The 19,279-nt window shown below is 41.4% G+C and overlaps 1 protein-coding gene across 1 annotated transcript in view; it reads right to left on the reverse strand.

Annotated features, from left to right (window-relative positions):
* The window catches only part of LOC308252719 (isochorismatase domain-containing protein 1-like), a gene marked incomplete at its 5' end in the record, with an annotated part of 42,085 nt that overhangs the window by 9,406 nt on the left and 13,400 nt on the right, over positions 1–19,279 (reverse strand). The window contains 2 exon segments of the mRNA XM_080677462.1: positions 108–155; positions 159–227. Coding sequence (XP_080533588.1) covers positions 108–155; positions 159–227 — 117 coding nt within the window.

Raw genomic sequence — 19,279 nt, forward strand, 5'->3', positions numbered from 1 at the left:
CAAAAAACCCCCACAAAGATAATTAGTCATACGCATATATATATATATATATATATATATGAATGTATATCATGCTTTAGTAAATTGGAAAAAATAAGCAAACGTACCAATCTTTGTCCCACACTAATAATATCCCCAAAATACTTGATGGCTGGTCAGAACCTTTCCTGCATATCACAGCAGAAAAACACGGTGCTTGAAGGTGTAAGATTTCCCAGGGTAGTGAGCTGAGGAAAAAAAGAAAAAAGAATGAGTTAGCACTCATTATCCGAAGACATTTATTTTCGGTGGAGGTCAATAAAAGAAGAAAACATTTCTACTGTTTGATCCACTAAGTCAATTTCTTCAACTATTATCCAAAAGAAATTATCTAAACTACAGGAAAAAAATTATCCACAAAGGTTTTCAGTGAATGGCTTTTAATAGTGAAAATTAGCAATAAACCCCGTCAATAATACAGAAATGATTTCACAAATTCAGATGACAAAACATTTTTTAGCCAATTAAAATAGCATACTATCTAATAAAGAGGGAATATGCTAATTGATCATCATGCCCTCACAAAGATGGCGATGCCCACAGCCAATAAAGAGGGAATACGTTAATTGACTGCCACACCCTCACAAAGATGGCGGCGCCCACAGCCACAAGATAGTGGCACCCAGTCCCCTCAGCCCCGCCTCATCCAGCCTCAGTCCCTCAGTCAGAGATCCCCCGAGGGGTTCCAGATTGGAGAGGGTGCAGGCTGGGCTGAGGGACACCCCTCACCCCGTGCATGAATTTCATGCACCAGGCCTCTAGTATGAATATATTTCAAAAATTTGTACCACCTAAGAAGAAATGCTTATAATCTAATGTTAATTTTAAAAACAGAGCACAGTGTAATAGTATTTCAATAATGTTAAAATGTGAATAAGAAGTAGAAGCAAGCCTTGCTGGGTAACTCAGTTGGTTAGAGCGCTGTCCCCATAAATTTGATGTCTGCATTTTAAAACATGTTTATCAAAATTAGAGGCATCGGGTTTGATCGCTGGTCTGGGCATGTATGCATAAATAAGTGGAGCAACAAATTGATGTTTCTCTCTCTGTTTCTCTCTCTATCTCTAAAATCAACAAATAAGGTATTTTTAAAAAGTAGAAGCAAATATATAAAAATAAGAAGTGGTTATATATAGGGTGTCCTCAAAAATGTATACATACACTTTGAATAATTATAAAGGCAGTGTTTACTAAAATACATTTCATTTTCAAAATTGAGCTATCAGCTGTTAAAGTGTGTATATATTTTTTGGGGGAACACCCTGTAGTTAGGGGTATTAGTAATATTTCCTCTTTATACCTTTTTCATATTTTCCAAGTGCTATTTAAAAACATTTTCTGAATGCTATTTAAAAGTATGTATTACTTTTGTAATAAAAACAAACATTACAACAGTAAATAACTTAAAGTTGATGATGGCATTGCTTACAAGTACAAATTAAAATTGAAAATAACCTGTAATAGAGACTATGGAACATAAAACTAAAAAAAGCAGACAGAAACAAATCCAGAATTATTGCCTATCATCAAGACAGAAATATTATGATGCTATTATTAAGGATAACTTACAAGTTCACAAAAAGGCAATGAAATGATGCCAACCACATCACCAATGTTAAATGGACAGACATAAATTTGATGTCTGCATTTTAAAACATATTTATCAAAATCAGAGGCTTCAATGACAACATGAAAACTGCGTATCAGGTGACCAGGCTTTGCACTGCCATAGTTGGTCTATTCTAACTTGGGCCCAATATGAGTCTACCAAGAAGTGAAAATCACTACTGAATATAAGAATTTAACCAACTGGATTCTTAAAAGTCCATGGTGGTTTTCTTTTCACCTTCTCAAATTACAGAGAGCCATGTAAAGCATTCAGTCTGGTCCTGAATGAACCCACACCACTATTCTTCTAGCCACCCCGCTAATTAACCTGTTTTGCTTTCTCTAAAACCATTCCTCGATGATAATTACTAACAATCTTCTACAGGAACCTGTGTCTCCATTACACAGTGGTGGCTGTAGATGCCAGCCTGGCCCTAGATGCCTTACTGCCTCAGCACACAGCAGGAAACAGGTTACTACAGGAATTCAGTCAATCATTAAAAGGAATCTTTTATCCTTAATAGTATGACTGCTGTAATCAGTTTTCACTTTATTTCTCTATGCCCTGGTCTGAGGGATTCTGGTGCTTTAATCTCCCTCTGGTGTTAACGACATAAACATGCACTGATTAGCCATGTGCAATCCAACACCAAGTTCATGTCAGAGCAAGTGACACCTGTAATTCAAACACAATGTACAGGGTTTCCTACTTTGCCAATAAAGTATATTAAAATAAATATTCAAGCATCTTATATTATATACTAGAGGCCCAGTGCACAGATTTGTGCACCGGTGGGGTCCCTCAGCCTGGCCTGTGCCCTCTCGCAATCTCGGACCCCTGGGGGGATGTCGGACTGCTGGTTTCAAAACCGGAAGTTTGACATCCCCCCAGGGATGTAGTAGTGCCTGAAGCGGCAGACGGCCAGGGAGGAGCACGAGCCCAGGCTGGGCGTCGCTCCCGCTCATCCTGGCTCCGCTGCGCCTGCCACCACCGCCACCACTCGGTAAGCTTGCTGAGCGGTGCTCCCACTGTGGGAGTGCACTGACTACCAGGGGGCAGCTCCTCTGTTGAGCGTCTGCCCCCTGGTGGTCAGTGCATGTCATAGAGACCAGTCAACCAGTTGTTTGGTCATTTGGTCATTTGGCCACTTATTGGGGGGGGGGTCCCCTCAGCCCAGCCTACACCCTCTGCAATCCAGGACCCCTTGGGGAATGTCCGACTGCCAGTTTAGGCCCGGTGCATAAAATTCATTCATTGGCGGGGGCGGGAGTCCCCTCAGCCCAGCCTGCACCCTCTCACAATCTGGGACTCCTGGCTCCTAACTGCTCACCTGACTGCCTGCCTGATTGCCCCTAACTGCCCCCCCGCTGGCCTGGCTGGCCCCAACTGCGCCCCCCCACCGGCCTGGTCACCCCCAATTGCCCCCCTCTGCTGGCCTGGTCGCCCCACGCAGCCTGCTGTTCAGTCGTTTGGTTGTCCCTCACTAACCCCCCTGCCGGCCTTGTTGCCCCATGCAGCCTGCTGTTCGGTCGTCCGTCTGGTTGTTTCGGTCATCATGGCCCCTGGCTTTTTATATATTAGGATTCTATGGGATTAAACACTATGTATAGGGTTTTCCTAGTTTTAATTAAACTAAATATTCAAGCATCTTAAATTATATACTAAGTGTACCAGTTAATAATGTGGATATTTTTCAATAGATGGAGTTACACATATGTTGATATATATGCAATTTGATATGCATGCTATTTTGTTGTATTGACAACAAGCTTCAAAACTCCATATGTCAAATTTGCTGAAGGTGTTAACATCATAGATATTTTTACACTTAAAAATGTCGAATTTCATGCCAAAAAAAGAGCATTTGTGGGAAGTTTTAATTCATTACTTTATTTTGAAGAAAAGTGCTGTTGAATACTTTGGGAAGCTTATGGTGAACATGCTCCATCTCAAGATACTTGTGAACGCTGTTTAAATGCTTTAAAAGTGATGATTTCGATGTGAAAGACAAGACATCCAGGTCAACCGAAAAAGTTTGAAGACCAACAATTACAAGCATTATTGGATGAAGATGCGTGTCAGACTCAAAAACAACTTGCAGAAAGATTAAATGTTGCTCAGCAAACAATTTCCGATCGTTTACAAGCCCTGGGAAAGATTTTAAAGGAAGGAAAATGGGTGCCACATCAACTGAACGAAAGACAAATGGAAAACCGAAAAGTCATCAGTAAAATGTTGCTTCAATGGCATGAAAGAAAGTCTTTTTTGCATCGAATTGTGACTGGCAATGAAAAGTGGACTTATTTTGAGAATCCCAAACACACAAAATCATGGGTTGATCCAGGTCAATCAACCATCAACACCGACTGCAAGGCCAAATGTCTTCGGAAAGAAGACAATGCTCTGCGTTTGGTGGGATCAGGAAGGTGTGGTGTATTATGAGCTTCTAAAACCAGGTGAAACCATTAATACTGATCGATACTGACAACAAATAATCAATTTGAACTATGCTTTGATCGTGAAATGACCAGACTATGCCAGAAGACACGGCAAAGTAATTTTGCTTCATGATGACGCACCATCACACACTTCAAAACCAGTTAAAGACACGTTAAAAGATCTTGCCTGGGAAGTATTAACCCACCCACTGTATTCATCAGACTTTGCTCCTTCAGATTACCACTTGTTCCGATTGATGGCACACGCACTTTCTGAGCAGCACTTCAAAACATACGAAGAAGTGGAAAATTGGGTCTCTGAATGGTTTGCCTCAAAACAAGAAAAGTTCTATTGGGATGGTATCCACAAATTACCTGAAAGATGGGGAAATGTGTAGCTAGCGATGGACATTACTTTGAATACAGCACTTTTGATGTTTCTCTTGAAATTATCGTGTTTTCTTTGATTACAAAATCTGCTATTTTTAACGGGTACACTTAGTATGCTACCTTAGGCTGCTTTCTTACATACATTTTTAATGAAAGTATTATGCCACCATTTTGGTAATTTTTCAAAAGCTGTGAATATAATATGTATATAAGTACTTAGGGCAGCAGTCGTCAACCGGTAGTCTGCGGACCACTGGTGGTCCGTGAGGTCCGAAAAGTTGGTGACCGCTGACTTAGGGGACCATTTTTAGGAGAATCATTCTTTATGTCTATGTATTTTAAACTCTCAGTAAACATTAAATCTTGGTTACAAAGGCTCACAATCTATATTATTTTCTTCTTATAAATTTGAATCGTGGGTCTCTAGTCATTCACAATGTGTTTAGGGCACACTATGAAAAGCAGTTTACCATCAACTGACCTGTTTTATATGATAGTAATAGAACTCAGCCAAGCTCAACACTCTCCAACAGGGGGAAACCAGCAAGCATGCAGAATAAAACTCCTGGGCAGCTGCTTCTATGCCGGACGGCCAGGTATTAACATACAGTTTATACCTGCTTAGACCTCCAGCTCTCAGATCTCAGTCTCTATGGACTAACTCAAGTTTGGGTGTCTGGATTCTAAACTCATAGATGGTTATAAACAGCAAATGAGAAAGCAAACTGCTGGAGATAGGCAAACTGATAGCAGCAAGAAATGACAGCTGACCGAGAGAAGCTTCAATGCACAATAAGAGCAGATCAAAACTCAACTTGTCCCACAATCTAGACCTCTAGTGAAGAAATAACAAGCCGTATAAAACTTATAAATTGGAAAACATCATGTTTCACACACATTAAGAAAATATTAAATTATATAACATTTTGTGACTATAATATAAAATGGTCAAAATATTTAAAAATATTTTGGATACTTGAAGAAATAAAACCTTACCTACCCGGAAATCCTAAATATCCAGAGTTGTGATCTCCTGGGGTTCCTACTACCTGGTGCTTCCCTGTACCTCATTTCAGTGGTGAGGTATCCTGTTCTGGGCAGGGGACCACATCAGATGTATGTCATATTAGACACAGGTTGAAGAGGTCAGAAAATGCAGCCCTAAAATCCTCACTGCCCTGAAAAACCTTTCTAGTTCAGGAACTCTTCATCTATAAACGTTCAGTAAACAAAGAAAGAAACCAGAGAGATAAGGGGGCAAGGCACATTTTTTTTTATGCAGAGATGACTGGTTATAATTTAGTGAACCAAAAATGCCTAGATAGTCTCCTCTCAATGAGTTGGAGTTTAACTCCCAACATCCCCTTGAATGTGGCCTGCACTTAGTAATTCACTTTCTCAGAGTATAGAATAGGGAAGAGGGTAACTTTGTACTGGAAAAACCTGGCTAACACTGCCTGAAATAGATTAAAATGAAGGTAACCCCCTGTCTGGTGTGGCTCAGTGGTTGAGCGTTGACCTTTGAACCAGGAGGTCACAGTTTGATTCCCAGCCAGAGCACATGCCCAGATTGAGGGCTTGATCCCCAGTGTGGGGCATGAGGAGGCAACAGATCAATGATTCTCTCTCATCATTGATGTTTCTATCTCTCTCTCCCTCTCCCTTCCTCTCTGGAATCAATAAAAATATACTTTAAAAAATACAATTTTTTTACCCAATGATGTTATGTTGATGGTATATAGCTTTCATATAATGTGAGAATGACCTTCATAGTCTTCCTCTCAAAATCCCACAACTCCAGTCTAAGCATGAGAAAAAAATCAGATGAATTCAATTTGAGGTACATTCTATCAAATTATTTGGCCAGGACTCCTCAAAACTGTCAAGGTCATCAAAAACAATGGACGTCTGGGAAACTGTCCGAGCCCAGAGGCGCCTACGGAGACATGGCAACTAAATGTAAGTAGTATCCTGGATTGGATCCTGGGACAGAAAAAGGGCATTAGGGAAAAGCTAGTGAAATCTGAATGAAGTGTGGAGCTCAGTTAATAATAAGGTACTAATGTTGGTTCCTTAGTTGTGACAAATATGCCACAGTAATGGGGGGAAGCTAGATACAGGTCTACAGGAACTCTTTGTGCTATCTTTGCTATAAATCTAACACTATTCTAAAATAAAAAGTTTGTTTTTTAAAAAAAATGGTCTCCCCGGTGGTCGGCAAACTCATTAGTCAACAGAGCCAAATATCAACAGTACAACGATTGAAATTTCTTTTGAGAGCCAATTTTTTTAAACTTAAACTTCTTCTAAAGCCATCTCTTCAAAATAGACTCGCCCAGGCCATGGTATTTTGTGGAAGAGCCACACTCAAGGGGCCAGAGAGCCGCATGTGGCTCGTGAGCTGCAGTTTGCCAACCACAGCCCTAGGCTATGGTAGTTGGGGGGAAAGATGCTACTTTATGAATAACCACCATACTTTACAAGCCAAGAAAGAAGCGTTAAGGCTACAAATAAAACAAATCAAACCAATCCAACCCATATCCAACCAACACCCCCAAACCTCCAAATCCCCATAAATTCCAAAAGCTGTTGTTAAATTACACATTGACTCTATAATTCAGGGACTTCTTACCTTGACTCATGAATTTCTCTTAAAACCAACTAAAAATACTGCTCATATGCCCAGCTGGAGTGGCTTGGTGGCTGAGCATTGACCTATGAACCAAGAGGTCATGGTTTGATTCCCGGTCAGAGCACATGCCCAGGTTGTGGGCTTGATCCCCAGTGGAGGACATGCAGGAGGCAGCTGATCAATTATTTTCTCTCATCATTGATGTTTCTCTCTCTCTCTCCCTCTTTGAAATCAATAAAAACATTAAAAAGTGAATAAATAAAAATATTGTTCTTAGTCAAACATTTAGATGTTGCAACCACAAGATAGCAAAATAAAAGTGGATTCGACCAAATGCCGTCACAGTATCAGTGTAGCAATTACAGATGAATGCATATTCAAGAAGCATGAAGAAATCATATATAAAAATGTGTATATACATGCCTTCACATTTCTACACATATCCCTACAACATATACATTCAATAAATCAGATTTCAATACACACATTTAAATACAAAGAGCTGATCACAACCAATGGCTTCCTAAAGCTAGAATTTAAGAGATCATTTTCTAGTATAAATTTTTTGTCCATGTTCTTAAGAACTGTCATAGCTTGGATTTAACCTGTGATTTCATATACAAAAGGCTCTTCATCCCCAAGTCCCATTATTACCATTATCACGACAGCATCTACTCTCCTTCACTAACACATGTGCACTGACTGTTTTCTAACAATGGCTTGTTCGCTGGCTAGGACTCTTCCCCTCCCTGGGGTTCGGTCCCCCTGGTTACTCAGGACAGGCACATACAGGGTGACTGACTGGCCTTCCTCAGTTATGAACTGTGCACCAGTTCTGTTCTCTCCATAAAGTACTACATGGCGAATGTTATATGTTGAATTGTGTCCCCCAAAATTCATACATTGAATCCCTAACCCCAGTATTTCAGAAAGTGACTTTACTTGGATTGAAAATATAATTAGTTACAATGAGGTATTATTACTGGAGTAGGGTGGGTGCCTAGTCCAACATGACTGGCGACCTTCTAAAAAGGGAGAAATTTGGACAGAGAGGCCTTGTGAAGCTGAAGGCAGAGATCAGGGTGATGTGTCCATAAGCCAAGCAAGGCCAAAGACGGCTAACAAACCAGCAAAAGCCGGGAGAGAGGCATGGCACATTCCCCTTCACGGCCTCGGAAGAGACCCTGATCTCTAGCCTCCAGAACTGCGAGAAATAAACTGTTGTATAAGCCACTAAGTCTGGGGTAACTTTGTCACAGCAGCCCCCTAGCAAAGCACTACAGTGAGTGCAATTCATATCTTTAGGAATGCGTCAAGTTTGGAATTGTAAATGTGGAGCTCTAAAAAATTTGGTAGTCTTTCGTAGTCTCAAACTAGGCTTGATCTGCGGGGAGAGAGTCCGGAAGAAGGCATGGGGCCTTCATTATTTCACCAGCGGGGTTTCCAAGGCATCGGCGTACCGGGCTACAGTAAGACCTTGCTCCCACACGGACTCACTCAGAGGCCTGTGTGATGTGACTCCCGGTTACCGGCTCCCTACACAGCACACCCTGTGGATTAAATCTGAGTCCAGATCTCAGTTTCTCTCATTTCAATTACATGAAATTCGGCAAATCCATTGCCATCTCCAAATCTGTAACAAAGCAAGAAAAATAGTATCTACCTCATATGGCTAGTTCAAGGACTACAATGAGCTTCATATAATCAATAACTGTCTTAGGCTATTGTGAGATCCCTCTATTACAAAACACACTACACTCTGAAATTCAGCACATTTAAAAACCTTTTTCTGTAATGAGGTTAAAAATATCACTTGTTATTAAGCTCCCTTAAGAAACACACACACACACACACACACACATACACACACACACATTAATATTGTCTAACTTATTATGTTAACAGTCTGCAGAATTAAGTAAATCAGTGGTGGGCAAACTCATTAGTCAACAGAGCCAAATATCAACAGTACAACGATTGAAATTTCTTTTGAGAGCCGAAAACCGACTTCTGCACATGGGCCACGAAGTTTCAATCACACTGTATGTGCGCGCCCACATGTGGTATTTTGTGGAAGAGCCACACCAGAGGCCAAAGAGCCGCATGTGGCTCGGGAGCCGCAGTTTGCCGACCACTGAAGTAAATGATTCGTAAAGTGGATTTCCCAATGTCACCAAAAGACTTATCATTACATGTTCTGTTTCTGGCAAAACAGGTTTTGGGCTTTTTAATACAGGCTGCAAAAGAATTATTTCTACCTGCTCCTCCTACATGCTCCTGTGGTAAACGTTCCCAAATCAAAAATCACACCTTCAGACTAGCCGGCCCAGGGGGAGCAGACTCCTTTCCCTGTGCTTTACAGACCTGCCTTCACTCCCTTCCCATGAAGTCTGCGCTCTCTTCCAGCTATAAAATGCCCATGGCCTGTTTAGGATAATAACAGTAGTAATAAACTTCCAAGAAAGTGAAAGCTGGAGCTGACTCCCTTTCCAATTAACCATCTCAGGAAAAGGTCAGAATAACCTTCCCAGGGAAGCTTATCTCCTGCCCACACGAAGCTGTCAGAGCCTTCCCTGCTGGTGCTGAAGCAAATCCTCACTGGCGTCCTTCGCACAATGCCCATTTCTTCCTCTCCTCTAGTGGCTCTGCCTTCCCTGGCGACAGGCTGGGAAACACACTGGTGGTGGTATGAAAGCAAATTCATGTGAGTTTCCAGAGAGGAATGTTTCTATTAGTAACAACTTGGGAAACACATTTTGGAAAATTAAAACTTCTAAGTAAAAAAAATGACCTAAATTTCCACTGCATAATCCTGTCATTTACATTTCTTCCCCTAAGTCTCAAAATTCCTCGGACTTCAAACACATTGACAATGCTAAAGACACATAAACCATGCTTGAAACAAGAGCTGTCTTCCACTACCTGTGACAGAATATTTCAGAAAGGACGACACTAAAGCCTAATATTGGCAATGGGGGTCTTAAAGATCAGTCCCTATAAAACCGCTCACCAAACATGGGTGCCGACAGTGTGGCACAAGCAATGGCAGTCAGAACAAGCAGGAAAGCAAACTCAAACCCCTATGTAAATGGAGAAAACATTCTAGGATAAATAGTGTATGAGACAGGGCCACAAAGGCTCGAAGGCCTATGTCTGGAGAGAAATAACAAGTCACATTATTTAAGCAGTGACCTACATACGGCCAAAGTTATGCTCTTTGTCCCTGCCTCTGGGAGAAGGGGCCTACCATTCCAGTAGCATGGCTACCTTGAGTCTTCCTAGGTGACAGGCATCTATTTTAAAGAACAACAAAGAGCATCAAAACAAACGATATTACACGCTCAAGTCTGTGGCTTGTTTTCAATTCTGCTTTATATTTTCATTAAGCATAAAAAGAGAACAAGAATGCTATGTCCAGCGATAAGGGAGGACTCTCACATGCTTTGCTATCTTCACCATTACCATGAACCTTGAGCAAGTCCCTGTATGTTCTGCTGCTTGGCAAAGTGAAAAGAGTTAGATTAGGTAAGGAACAATAATTGGGCCTTACTCATGTCTACATTCACTGTGCCAGACAGTTACAGCTACCGCTCAAATGTTTGTGGAATGAACTCTATGGTCTCATCCAGCATAAAATGTCCATGTCTCTAGGATTATACTGTTGTGTTCCAAAAGACACATAAAATGGTTATGAAAAGAAATATCTTAATTTTTCTTCTAAGCGTACACACACACACACACATCTCATATAGAGAGAAATAGGTATCAGAACAGGTACATGAATATATGAGGGAAGTATGTGCACATGTATGCATGTGTGTATATCCTTCCACATTCTCTATTTTCAAGGCACCTGTCTGAAGAAGTAAAAATATGATGATTACTAAAATAATATGTCTTTAATTATTTAAAAATATATAAAATATTTTGTAACAGATACTAAAGAATTCTTGGGCTATTTAGTGAAAAGTCATTTTTCAAAGGATAAAATAAGAGTAGTGCTATGATCAATATTTTAAACATAACCACAAAAAATTAACTATATGTTACCTCCTATACCAGGAAAAATATTTCAAAAGCCACAAGTGACCTGAATTATATAATGTCTTTGGATAAAGTATGAGACATTTCAAGTATACACATATAAGAACGTTTAATTAAAAAGAGTTGTCAGCCCCGACCGGTGTTATACAATGGTTAGAGTGTCGGCCCACACACCAAATGGTCTCAGGTTTGATTCCCGGTCAAGGGCATGTTTCTGGGTTGCAAGTTCGATCCCTGGCCCCAGTTGGGGAATGTGCAGTGTGGGAGGCAACCAATGATGTGTCTCTCTCACATTGATGTTTCTTACTCCCTCCCTCCCGGCCTCCTTCGTTCCCTCCTTCCCACTGTCTCTAAAAATCAATGGAAAAAATATCCTCTGGTATTAAACCTTACAGATGGGGGGAGGCCCTAGTTTGGCATAACATCTTTTTTTTTTTTTTTAAATATATTTTATTGATTTTTTACAGAGAGGAAGGGATAGGGATAGAGAGTTAGAAACATCGATGAGAGAGAAACATCGATCAGCTGCCTCCTGCACACCTCCTACTGGGGATGTGCCCACAACCAAGGTACATGCCCTTGACCGGAATCGAACCTGGGACCTTTCAGTCCGCAGGCCGATACTCTATCCACTGAGCCAAACCGGCTAGGGCTGGCATAACATCTTCTTAGGTAACAGCCCACCCTCCATTCCAACTACTATAGGAAATCATCACAAAGAAGTCTGCATCCTCAGAGCAGCTCCAAGACCTCCTCAGTTAGAATCTGGATTCTCGCCTTCATTAATGGATTTGTCAAAGGTGCATCCAACCTCTTAGGTATTTTGGTAGCAATAATCTAAATAGACAAGGAAGGCTGCAGAGAGGGTCAGCCATGAAAACTTTATTTTTAATTTTATATTTTAATTTTTTAAAATTTCTTTTTCAGTTACAGGTGTGACACAATATTATATTAGTTTCAGGGTACAACGTAGGGATTAAACATCCCCGTGACTGTTTTTTTAAATGCCATGGAAACTCTGGAAGATATAGAAATGGGGAGTAGTTAACACCTACAATCACAAGCCTACAAATTCTCCATGTGGACAGCAGCCCGCGCGAGACCACTTGCCTGGCTCCAGGCTCTGCAGGAGCGGACAGTGACTCTCAAAGCCTTTGTCCTCTGAGCACAGGAGCTTTAGGCAGCTTCACGCACCTGCTTAGGAAGCTTCTGGCATAGGTGCTGGGTGATAGGAAGCAAGACCGATTCCACAGCCGACTACAACGGGAAAAAACAACTAGAGAAGGATCCGCAGAGAATGACACTTGAATATTAAAAAGTGCCTTCTCCCCTGGAGTCCCACATTTCAGTTTGGTCTCCCGAAGACATGGCTTACCAGTTTCTCCACTAAAGGAAAAATGTTGATGGTGTAGTACTAAAATATACCTCACATTTTTCTTTTCAAAAATATAAATCGTTCAGTGAATCCTCTGAGCATAAAAAAAGGACAGGAGACTGACCCGCTGTTGTATGAGTGTGGCTTTAAAACAAAACAAAACACACACGTAAAAAGCTATAAAATAACCCTCAAGTAAAATAACTTTGAGTCATCCTGACCAGGAAATCATGGTCTTGCTAAAGTTGACATTTAAGAGGGTCAATCCGACATTTTTAATGTAGGCGATGCATGGGTAACCCACAGATTCAGCTGACAGTTACCAGGAAGAGGTTAAGCACATGGTTACTTCACGTAAGGTTAGGGGAGGCTTCAGGTCCTGAGGCTGAAAGCTGAGGAAGAGGAGGGGGAGAGGTGTGGGGCGGACAGCCGCCCAGGGCAGGGCGCTGGGGTAGGGGTGCGCGCGGGAGCGAGCGCCTGCGCCTGCCGCCGGGACCGCCCCCTCCAACCCGCGGTGGCTGCCAGGCGCAGCCCGGGGAGGAGATTTGGGGCACCCCTTTCACCCCACTCCGCCCACTTTTGAATGAGAGGTGTTTTCCAGAGCTCTGGAGTTGTGCTTTGGGGCACTGGGCTGCCCGGCTGAACCTGCTGCGTTACCTGTTGGCCTGCTGCAGAGACTTGCAGTCTTCGAAGACAGCATAGTCATCTTAAACCAAGAGGGCAGATGGGTGATCTAAGAGCAGCGGAGTTTAAAATGCCAATTTGGGGGCACCACAGGCTCAGAATTTCATGGTGTTTTTTTTTTTTTTTCTTTAGTCCCATGGAACACAATATCTCTAATAATGGATTTGAGACCTTGACCTCCCTTTATCTCAACCCACTTTCCGGGAGAACTTGGACTGGGAATTGCAAAATATAAACAGTTTAAGAGTAAAAATTAGGACTTTATATTGGAACTGAGGATTGGTTTTTAAGCGAGTTAAAGCGATCACCTTCAAATAAAATCATTCTCTGTCTTATTAACGCTGCAAGGCACTCTATAACTTACTAGAATTAGAAAAGCATACACTATGAACAAAGTTTCCTTAACACCAAAGTTTCCAGGCCATGGGAAGACAGGCTCATGAGTCTAAACATAAAATTAGATTTTAGGTATTAGGGGCTTTTTGTTCTTTATGGTAAAGTGATAACTTTTTAAGGCTGGGCTTCTCAACAGGCGTCGCTGACATTTGGAATGGATACTACTTTTTCCTGGGGACCTGTATTATGTGTTTTAGGATGTTTTGCAGCATTCCTGGCCTGTATCCACTAGATGCCTGTAGCACCCCGCTCCTCTCTAGTGTTGACTGTCAAAAATGTTTCCAGATAATGACAAATATCCCCCAGGGGCAAATTTGTCCCCAGTTGAGAGCCACGGCTTTAAAGTAATGCTATGGCCATCATTTGGCTTTTGGCTCATTTGTACCCAAGCTACTGAAAATGTTCTGTTTTCTGACTTCTCATCAACTTGGAGAGATTCCAATTTAAAACTTGTCTGAACCCATCAGACCCAAAATGATATTTTTGCAGATATCACTCCATTGCAAGGTCTTTCGTATGCAGCTGTGCAAATCTGTGCTAGTAAGAGAAAGGTTCTTTAGGCTGTCTGATTACAAGAGGTATCTATTCTGGGTTGCTAATTATAAAAGTGTTCCTTCCAATCTACTAACAAGAGCCGATGGTCAGAACCCTCTCATCCACACGACTGCTACCTACCACCCAAGCCCAAAGCATAGTCATCCCTCATCTGCCTATAACACTGTCCTCATAAATGGTGCCCATTCTTTGATTTTTAGACCCATAAGATCCATTTACCACATGGCAATCAGAGTAGTACTAAAAAAAACCCCACACATAATTTCAGAATGTATCACATTTCTGTTCAAAATTCTCTAGTACTCAGAATAAGACCTCAAAAAAAAAATCCAGATGTTGGAATTGAAAGAACTTTAGAGCAATTATTATACATATATTTAAGAACATAAGGTGTAGTCATAAGAATGAACAGATGGAGAATATCAGCAGAGAGGTGAAAATGACAAAAAGTTAAATGTAAGTTTTAAAATGAAAAAGTATAATACTTGGAATAAAAAGTTCAGTATAGTCTAAACATCAGAAGAAATGATTAGTGAAATTATCACAACCTCCAGAATACTTCCTGGCACATAGTAGGCTCTCTACAATTATTTGTGAAGAGTTGTTACAGTGAATATATCTTTAAGCCTACTGTACTGAAAAATCAAAGATATATTCAGTCAAAGATAATATTTTTTCGGTGAGTCCTTCGTCTACATTGTAGATTAATCCTGGGATAGCTATTATTAGAGGATTACTGGATTTATCGGCAGGCTCCACACAACACTTTTTTACTCCATTTATGTTTTCTGGAAACTTTGTGATAAGGAAAGCAAAGAAAATCACTTATCAAAATAACTTATACTCTTCACCATGGGGAATTCTGACCATTTTCTGCAAAAGAAAAGAAGGTGTCAAAATGTTCTTTTATACATAGATGGAATGTGGTACAATTAAATGATTTGAGGAGCTGCCAGATAAATTTTAGAACTGGAAGATTATCTAATAGAGACATATAACAGAAAATGATTGCTAAGATTTATTATTTTAATATAACATCACCAAAGATCTTATAGTTGATTGCTGGCATATCCAACTGTGACTGTCACCCAAATGTGATTCAAACTCACATTAATATAAAATTGAATTGTTTGAATTTTTCATCTAGTCATTTGCTCAATGAATAATATACACTAAGAGTTCTGTGGTGAACAAGAAAGATAATGCTCTTACAGAGTTTCTTGCTCTTTTCTTTTTTAAATCCTCACCCGAGGATATTTTTTCCATTGATCTTTTTTTAAAATTTAATAAATCTTTATTGTTCAGATTATTATAATTGTTCCTTTTTTTTCCCCCATAGCTCCCCTCCACCCAGTTCCCACCCCACTCTCTGCCCTACCCCTCCCCTCACTGTCCTCATCCATAGGTGTACGATTTTTGTCCAGTTTCTTCCTGCACCCCCCACACTCTTTCCCCCTGAGAATTGTTAGTCCACTCCCTTTCTATGCCCCTGATTCTATTATATTCACCAGTTTATTCTGTTCATCAGATTTTTTATTCACTTGATTTTTAGATTCACTTGTTGATAGATATGTATTTGTTGTTCATAATTTTTATCTTTACCTTTTTCATCTTCTTCCTCTTCATAAAGAATACCTTTCAGCATTTCATATAATACTGGTTTGGTGGTGATGAACTCCTTTAGCTTTTTCTTATCTGTGAAGCTCTTTATATGCCCTTCAATTCTGAATGATAGCTTTGCTGGGTAGAATAATCTTGGTTGTAGGTTCTTGCTATTCATCACTTTGAATATTTCTTGCCATTCCCGTCTGGCCTGCATAGTTTCTGTTGAGAAATCAGCTGACAAACGTATGGGTGCTCCCTTGTAGGTAACTAACTGTTTTTCTCTTGCTGCTTTTAATATTCTCTCTTTGTCTTTTGCTCTTGGCATTTTAATTATGATGTGTCTTGGTGTGGTCCTCTTTGGATTCCTTTTGTTTGGTGTTCTGTGTGCTTCCTGGACTTGTAAGTCTATTTCTTTCACCAGGTGGGGGAAGTTTTCTGTCATTATTTCTTCAAATAGGTTTTCAGTATGTTGCTCTCTCTCTTCTTCTGGCACCCCCATAATTCGGATGTTGGTATGCTCGAGGTTGTCCCAGAGGCTCCTTCACTATCTTCATATTTTTGGATTCTTTTTTCTTTTTGCTTTTCCAGCTGAGTGTTTTTTGCTTCTTTGTATTTCAAATCTTTGACTTGATTCTTGCGTTCCTCTAGTCTGCTGTTGGGTCTCTGTATAATATTTTTTATTTTAGTCAGTGTATGCTTAATTTCTAGTTGGTCCTTTTTCATATCCTTGAGGGTCTCGCTAAATTTATTGGCCTTTTCTAGAAAATTCTTGAAAAATCTTATAACAGTGGTTTTGAACTCTATATCCAGTTGTTTGCTTTCCTCCATTTCTTTCATTTGTGATCTGTTTCTTTGTTTCCGCATTTTGGCTGCTTCCCTGAGTTGATAGAGTGGCTTTGTGTGCTAGGTGTCCTATAAGGCCCAGTGGCTCAGCCTCCCCAGTTACCTGAGGTGGACACTCTTGGTGCACCCCTTTGTGGGCTGTGTGCACAGTCTTGTTGTAGTTAAGCCTTGATTGTTGTTGGTATCACTGGGAGGAATTGACCTCCAGGCCTAGTGGCTGTGAGGATCAGCTGTGTCAATGCTGGGAGAACTTCTGTGCTGGAGACACCTTTATGAGACAAGACTTTCAAAATCCTCTGTGCTCAGCTTGGATGGGGTAGAGTCTCAGAGTGGAGCAAACAGCATTGGTTTCCCCTCAGCCCTGTCCTAATAGGCCCCTGTGTGTCTCAGTGTCCCATGGTAATCGCTGCAAGCACCTCTGAGAGAAAGCCACCCTTGAGTATTGCCCGCTGCCAGACAGTCCAGTTTCTCCCTGAATGGGTCTGGGTCCCCAGAGTCTCACCTGGAACTGGAGTTCAGTGCAGTTGGGAGCTTTTGTTTCCCTCCCGCTTGAGAAAGCCAGCCATGTACTTAGTTGCTTGCCCTCTCCCCACGCATGCCTTGATACCTCTTCCTTCCGCAGTTCCTCTGAGTCTCAGTGTGCTTTTTTCTTTCCTGACAGTCCAGTTTCACCCTGTATGAGTCTGGGTCCCCAGAGTCTCGCCCGGAACTGGAGTTCAGTGCAGTCAGGAGCTTTTGTCTCCCTCCCGCTTGAGAAAGCCAGCTGCGCACTCAGTTGCCAGTTTTCTCTATGTGCGCGTCTCAGTAACTCTGCCTCCTGCAGCTCCTCTGAGTCTCAGTGTGCTTTTCTCTTTCCTTCTAGTTGTAGAAATTCCACTCAGCCAGCCTTCCTGTGGTTCTGGATGATGTCCGTTTTGTCTTTTAGTTGTAGTTTTGAAATTGTTGTGCGAGGCAGCAGTTTAGGTGTTTACCTATGCCACCATCTTGGTTTCTCCCTCTTTCCATTGATCTTTAGAGAGAGAGAGTGAAAGGGAGGAAAGAGGGGGAGAGAGAGAGAAACATCGATGTGAGAGAGACACATTGACTGGTTACCTCCCACACGAACCTGACCAGGCACCAGGAATAGAACCTGAAACCAAGATATGCACCCTTGACTGGAAATTGAACCTGAGACCCTTCTGTCTGTGAGCCGATGCTCTAACCACTGGGAAACTGGCCAGAGCAAGAGCTCCTTGCTCTTATGGAGCTTACTGTCTACTGTGGATATGTAGACAATAAACATGCAAACAAATAAATGAATGAGATAACCCTACTTGGTGAAAAGGCTAAGAAAAAGGAAAGTCCTAGAACACAGCTGGGAATGGCAGGATGCAGGATCTTTTAAATAAATTGTCAGTGAGCTACTTTCTTAGGAGAAAACAGTTAAGCTGTGATCTTAGTTGGTAAGAGAAGTACTCCAGACAGGGAAGAACAATTCCAAAGGCCCCTCGAAGGTAACAAGCCTAGTACATTTGAGGAATGGTGGGTTGGAACATAGTGAATTGTATGAGATGAAATCAGAGATGTGAGCAATGGCTATAACCACCCAAAGAATTTGGTTTTGTTCCTAGTAAAATGTTTTAACCAGTGAAATAACATGAACTTATTTATGATTTAAAAACACCCTTCTTACTAGTTTGTGGAGAATTGAATGCAGGAGGTCAAAAGTAGCAGCAAGGAAAAAAACAAAAGGAGAAGCAAGGAGACCTGCTTGGTTGGCTCTTCCCCAGGTAAGAGGTGGTGGCAGATTGCTCTGGAACAGTAGTTCTCAGCCAGGGGCGACTTTGCCCTGGGGCCTATTTGGCAATGCCTGAAGACATTTTTAGATGTCACAATTGGGAACTGGGATGCTCCTGGCACCTAATAGGTAGAGGCCTAGAGTGGTGCAAGCACCCAACAATGCATAGGACAGCCCCCCACAATGAAGAATGAATGATTCAGCCCCAAACTGCAATAGAGCCAATGTTGAAAAACCCAGTTCTAAGCTATTGGTACCTGTAAATGGAATGAGCGGATGAATGTGCTATTATTTTGGAGGTAAAAGCAAGAGGACTTTTTATAGATCAGATGTGGGAGGTAGGAAAAGTCTTTGTGCTTGAGTATCTGGCCAGGCCGTGGTGCCATGACTGTGATGAAGAAGACGAGGAGAATAACATGTCGGGGATGAAAACCAAGAATTCCATTTTGGCCATGTGAAGTTTGAGATGCTTATTAGGTACCAAAAGTAGGTGGTGAGTAGGTAGTTGCATATATGTATCTGGACCTCATAGGAGAGGAAACTCATGAAATAAATATAAGAGACATCAGCACCAAGAAGGTATTTAAACCATGGGAACAAATTAGAACACCTGGAGGGGACCATAGCTTGACTGGAAAAATAGGGCTTATGACAAAGAGTTTAGCAAAGGTGATGAAGGTAGGAATGAAATTGATAAGGAATAGATACTGAGACAGGAATAAAACCTGCACACTGGAATTGACCTCCTGGGAGGAATTGACCTCCAGGCCAATTGGCTGTGAGGATCAGCTGTGTCAATGCTGGGAGAACTTCTGTGCTGGAGACACCTTTATGAGACAAGACTTGCAAAAGCCTCTGTGCTCAGCTTGGATGGGGCAGAGTCTCAGGGTGG

The sequence above is a fragment of the Plecotus auritus genome (assembly GCF_963455305.1).
Source record: "Plecotus auritus genome assembly, chromosome: 7".
NCBI lineage: Eukaryota > Metazoa > Chordata > Mammalia > Chiroptera > Vespertilionidae > Plecotus > Plecotus auritus.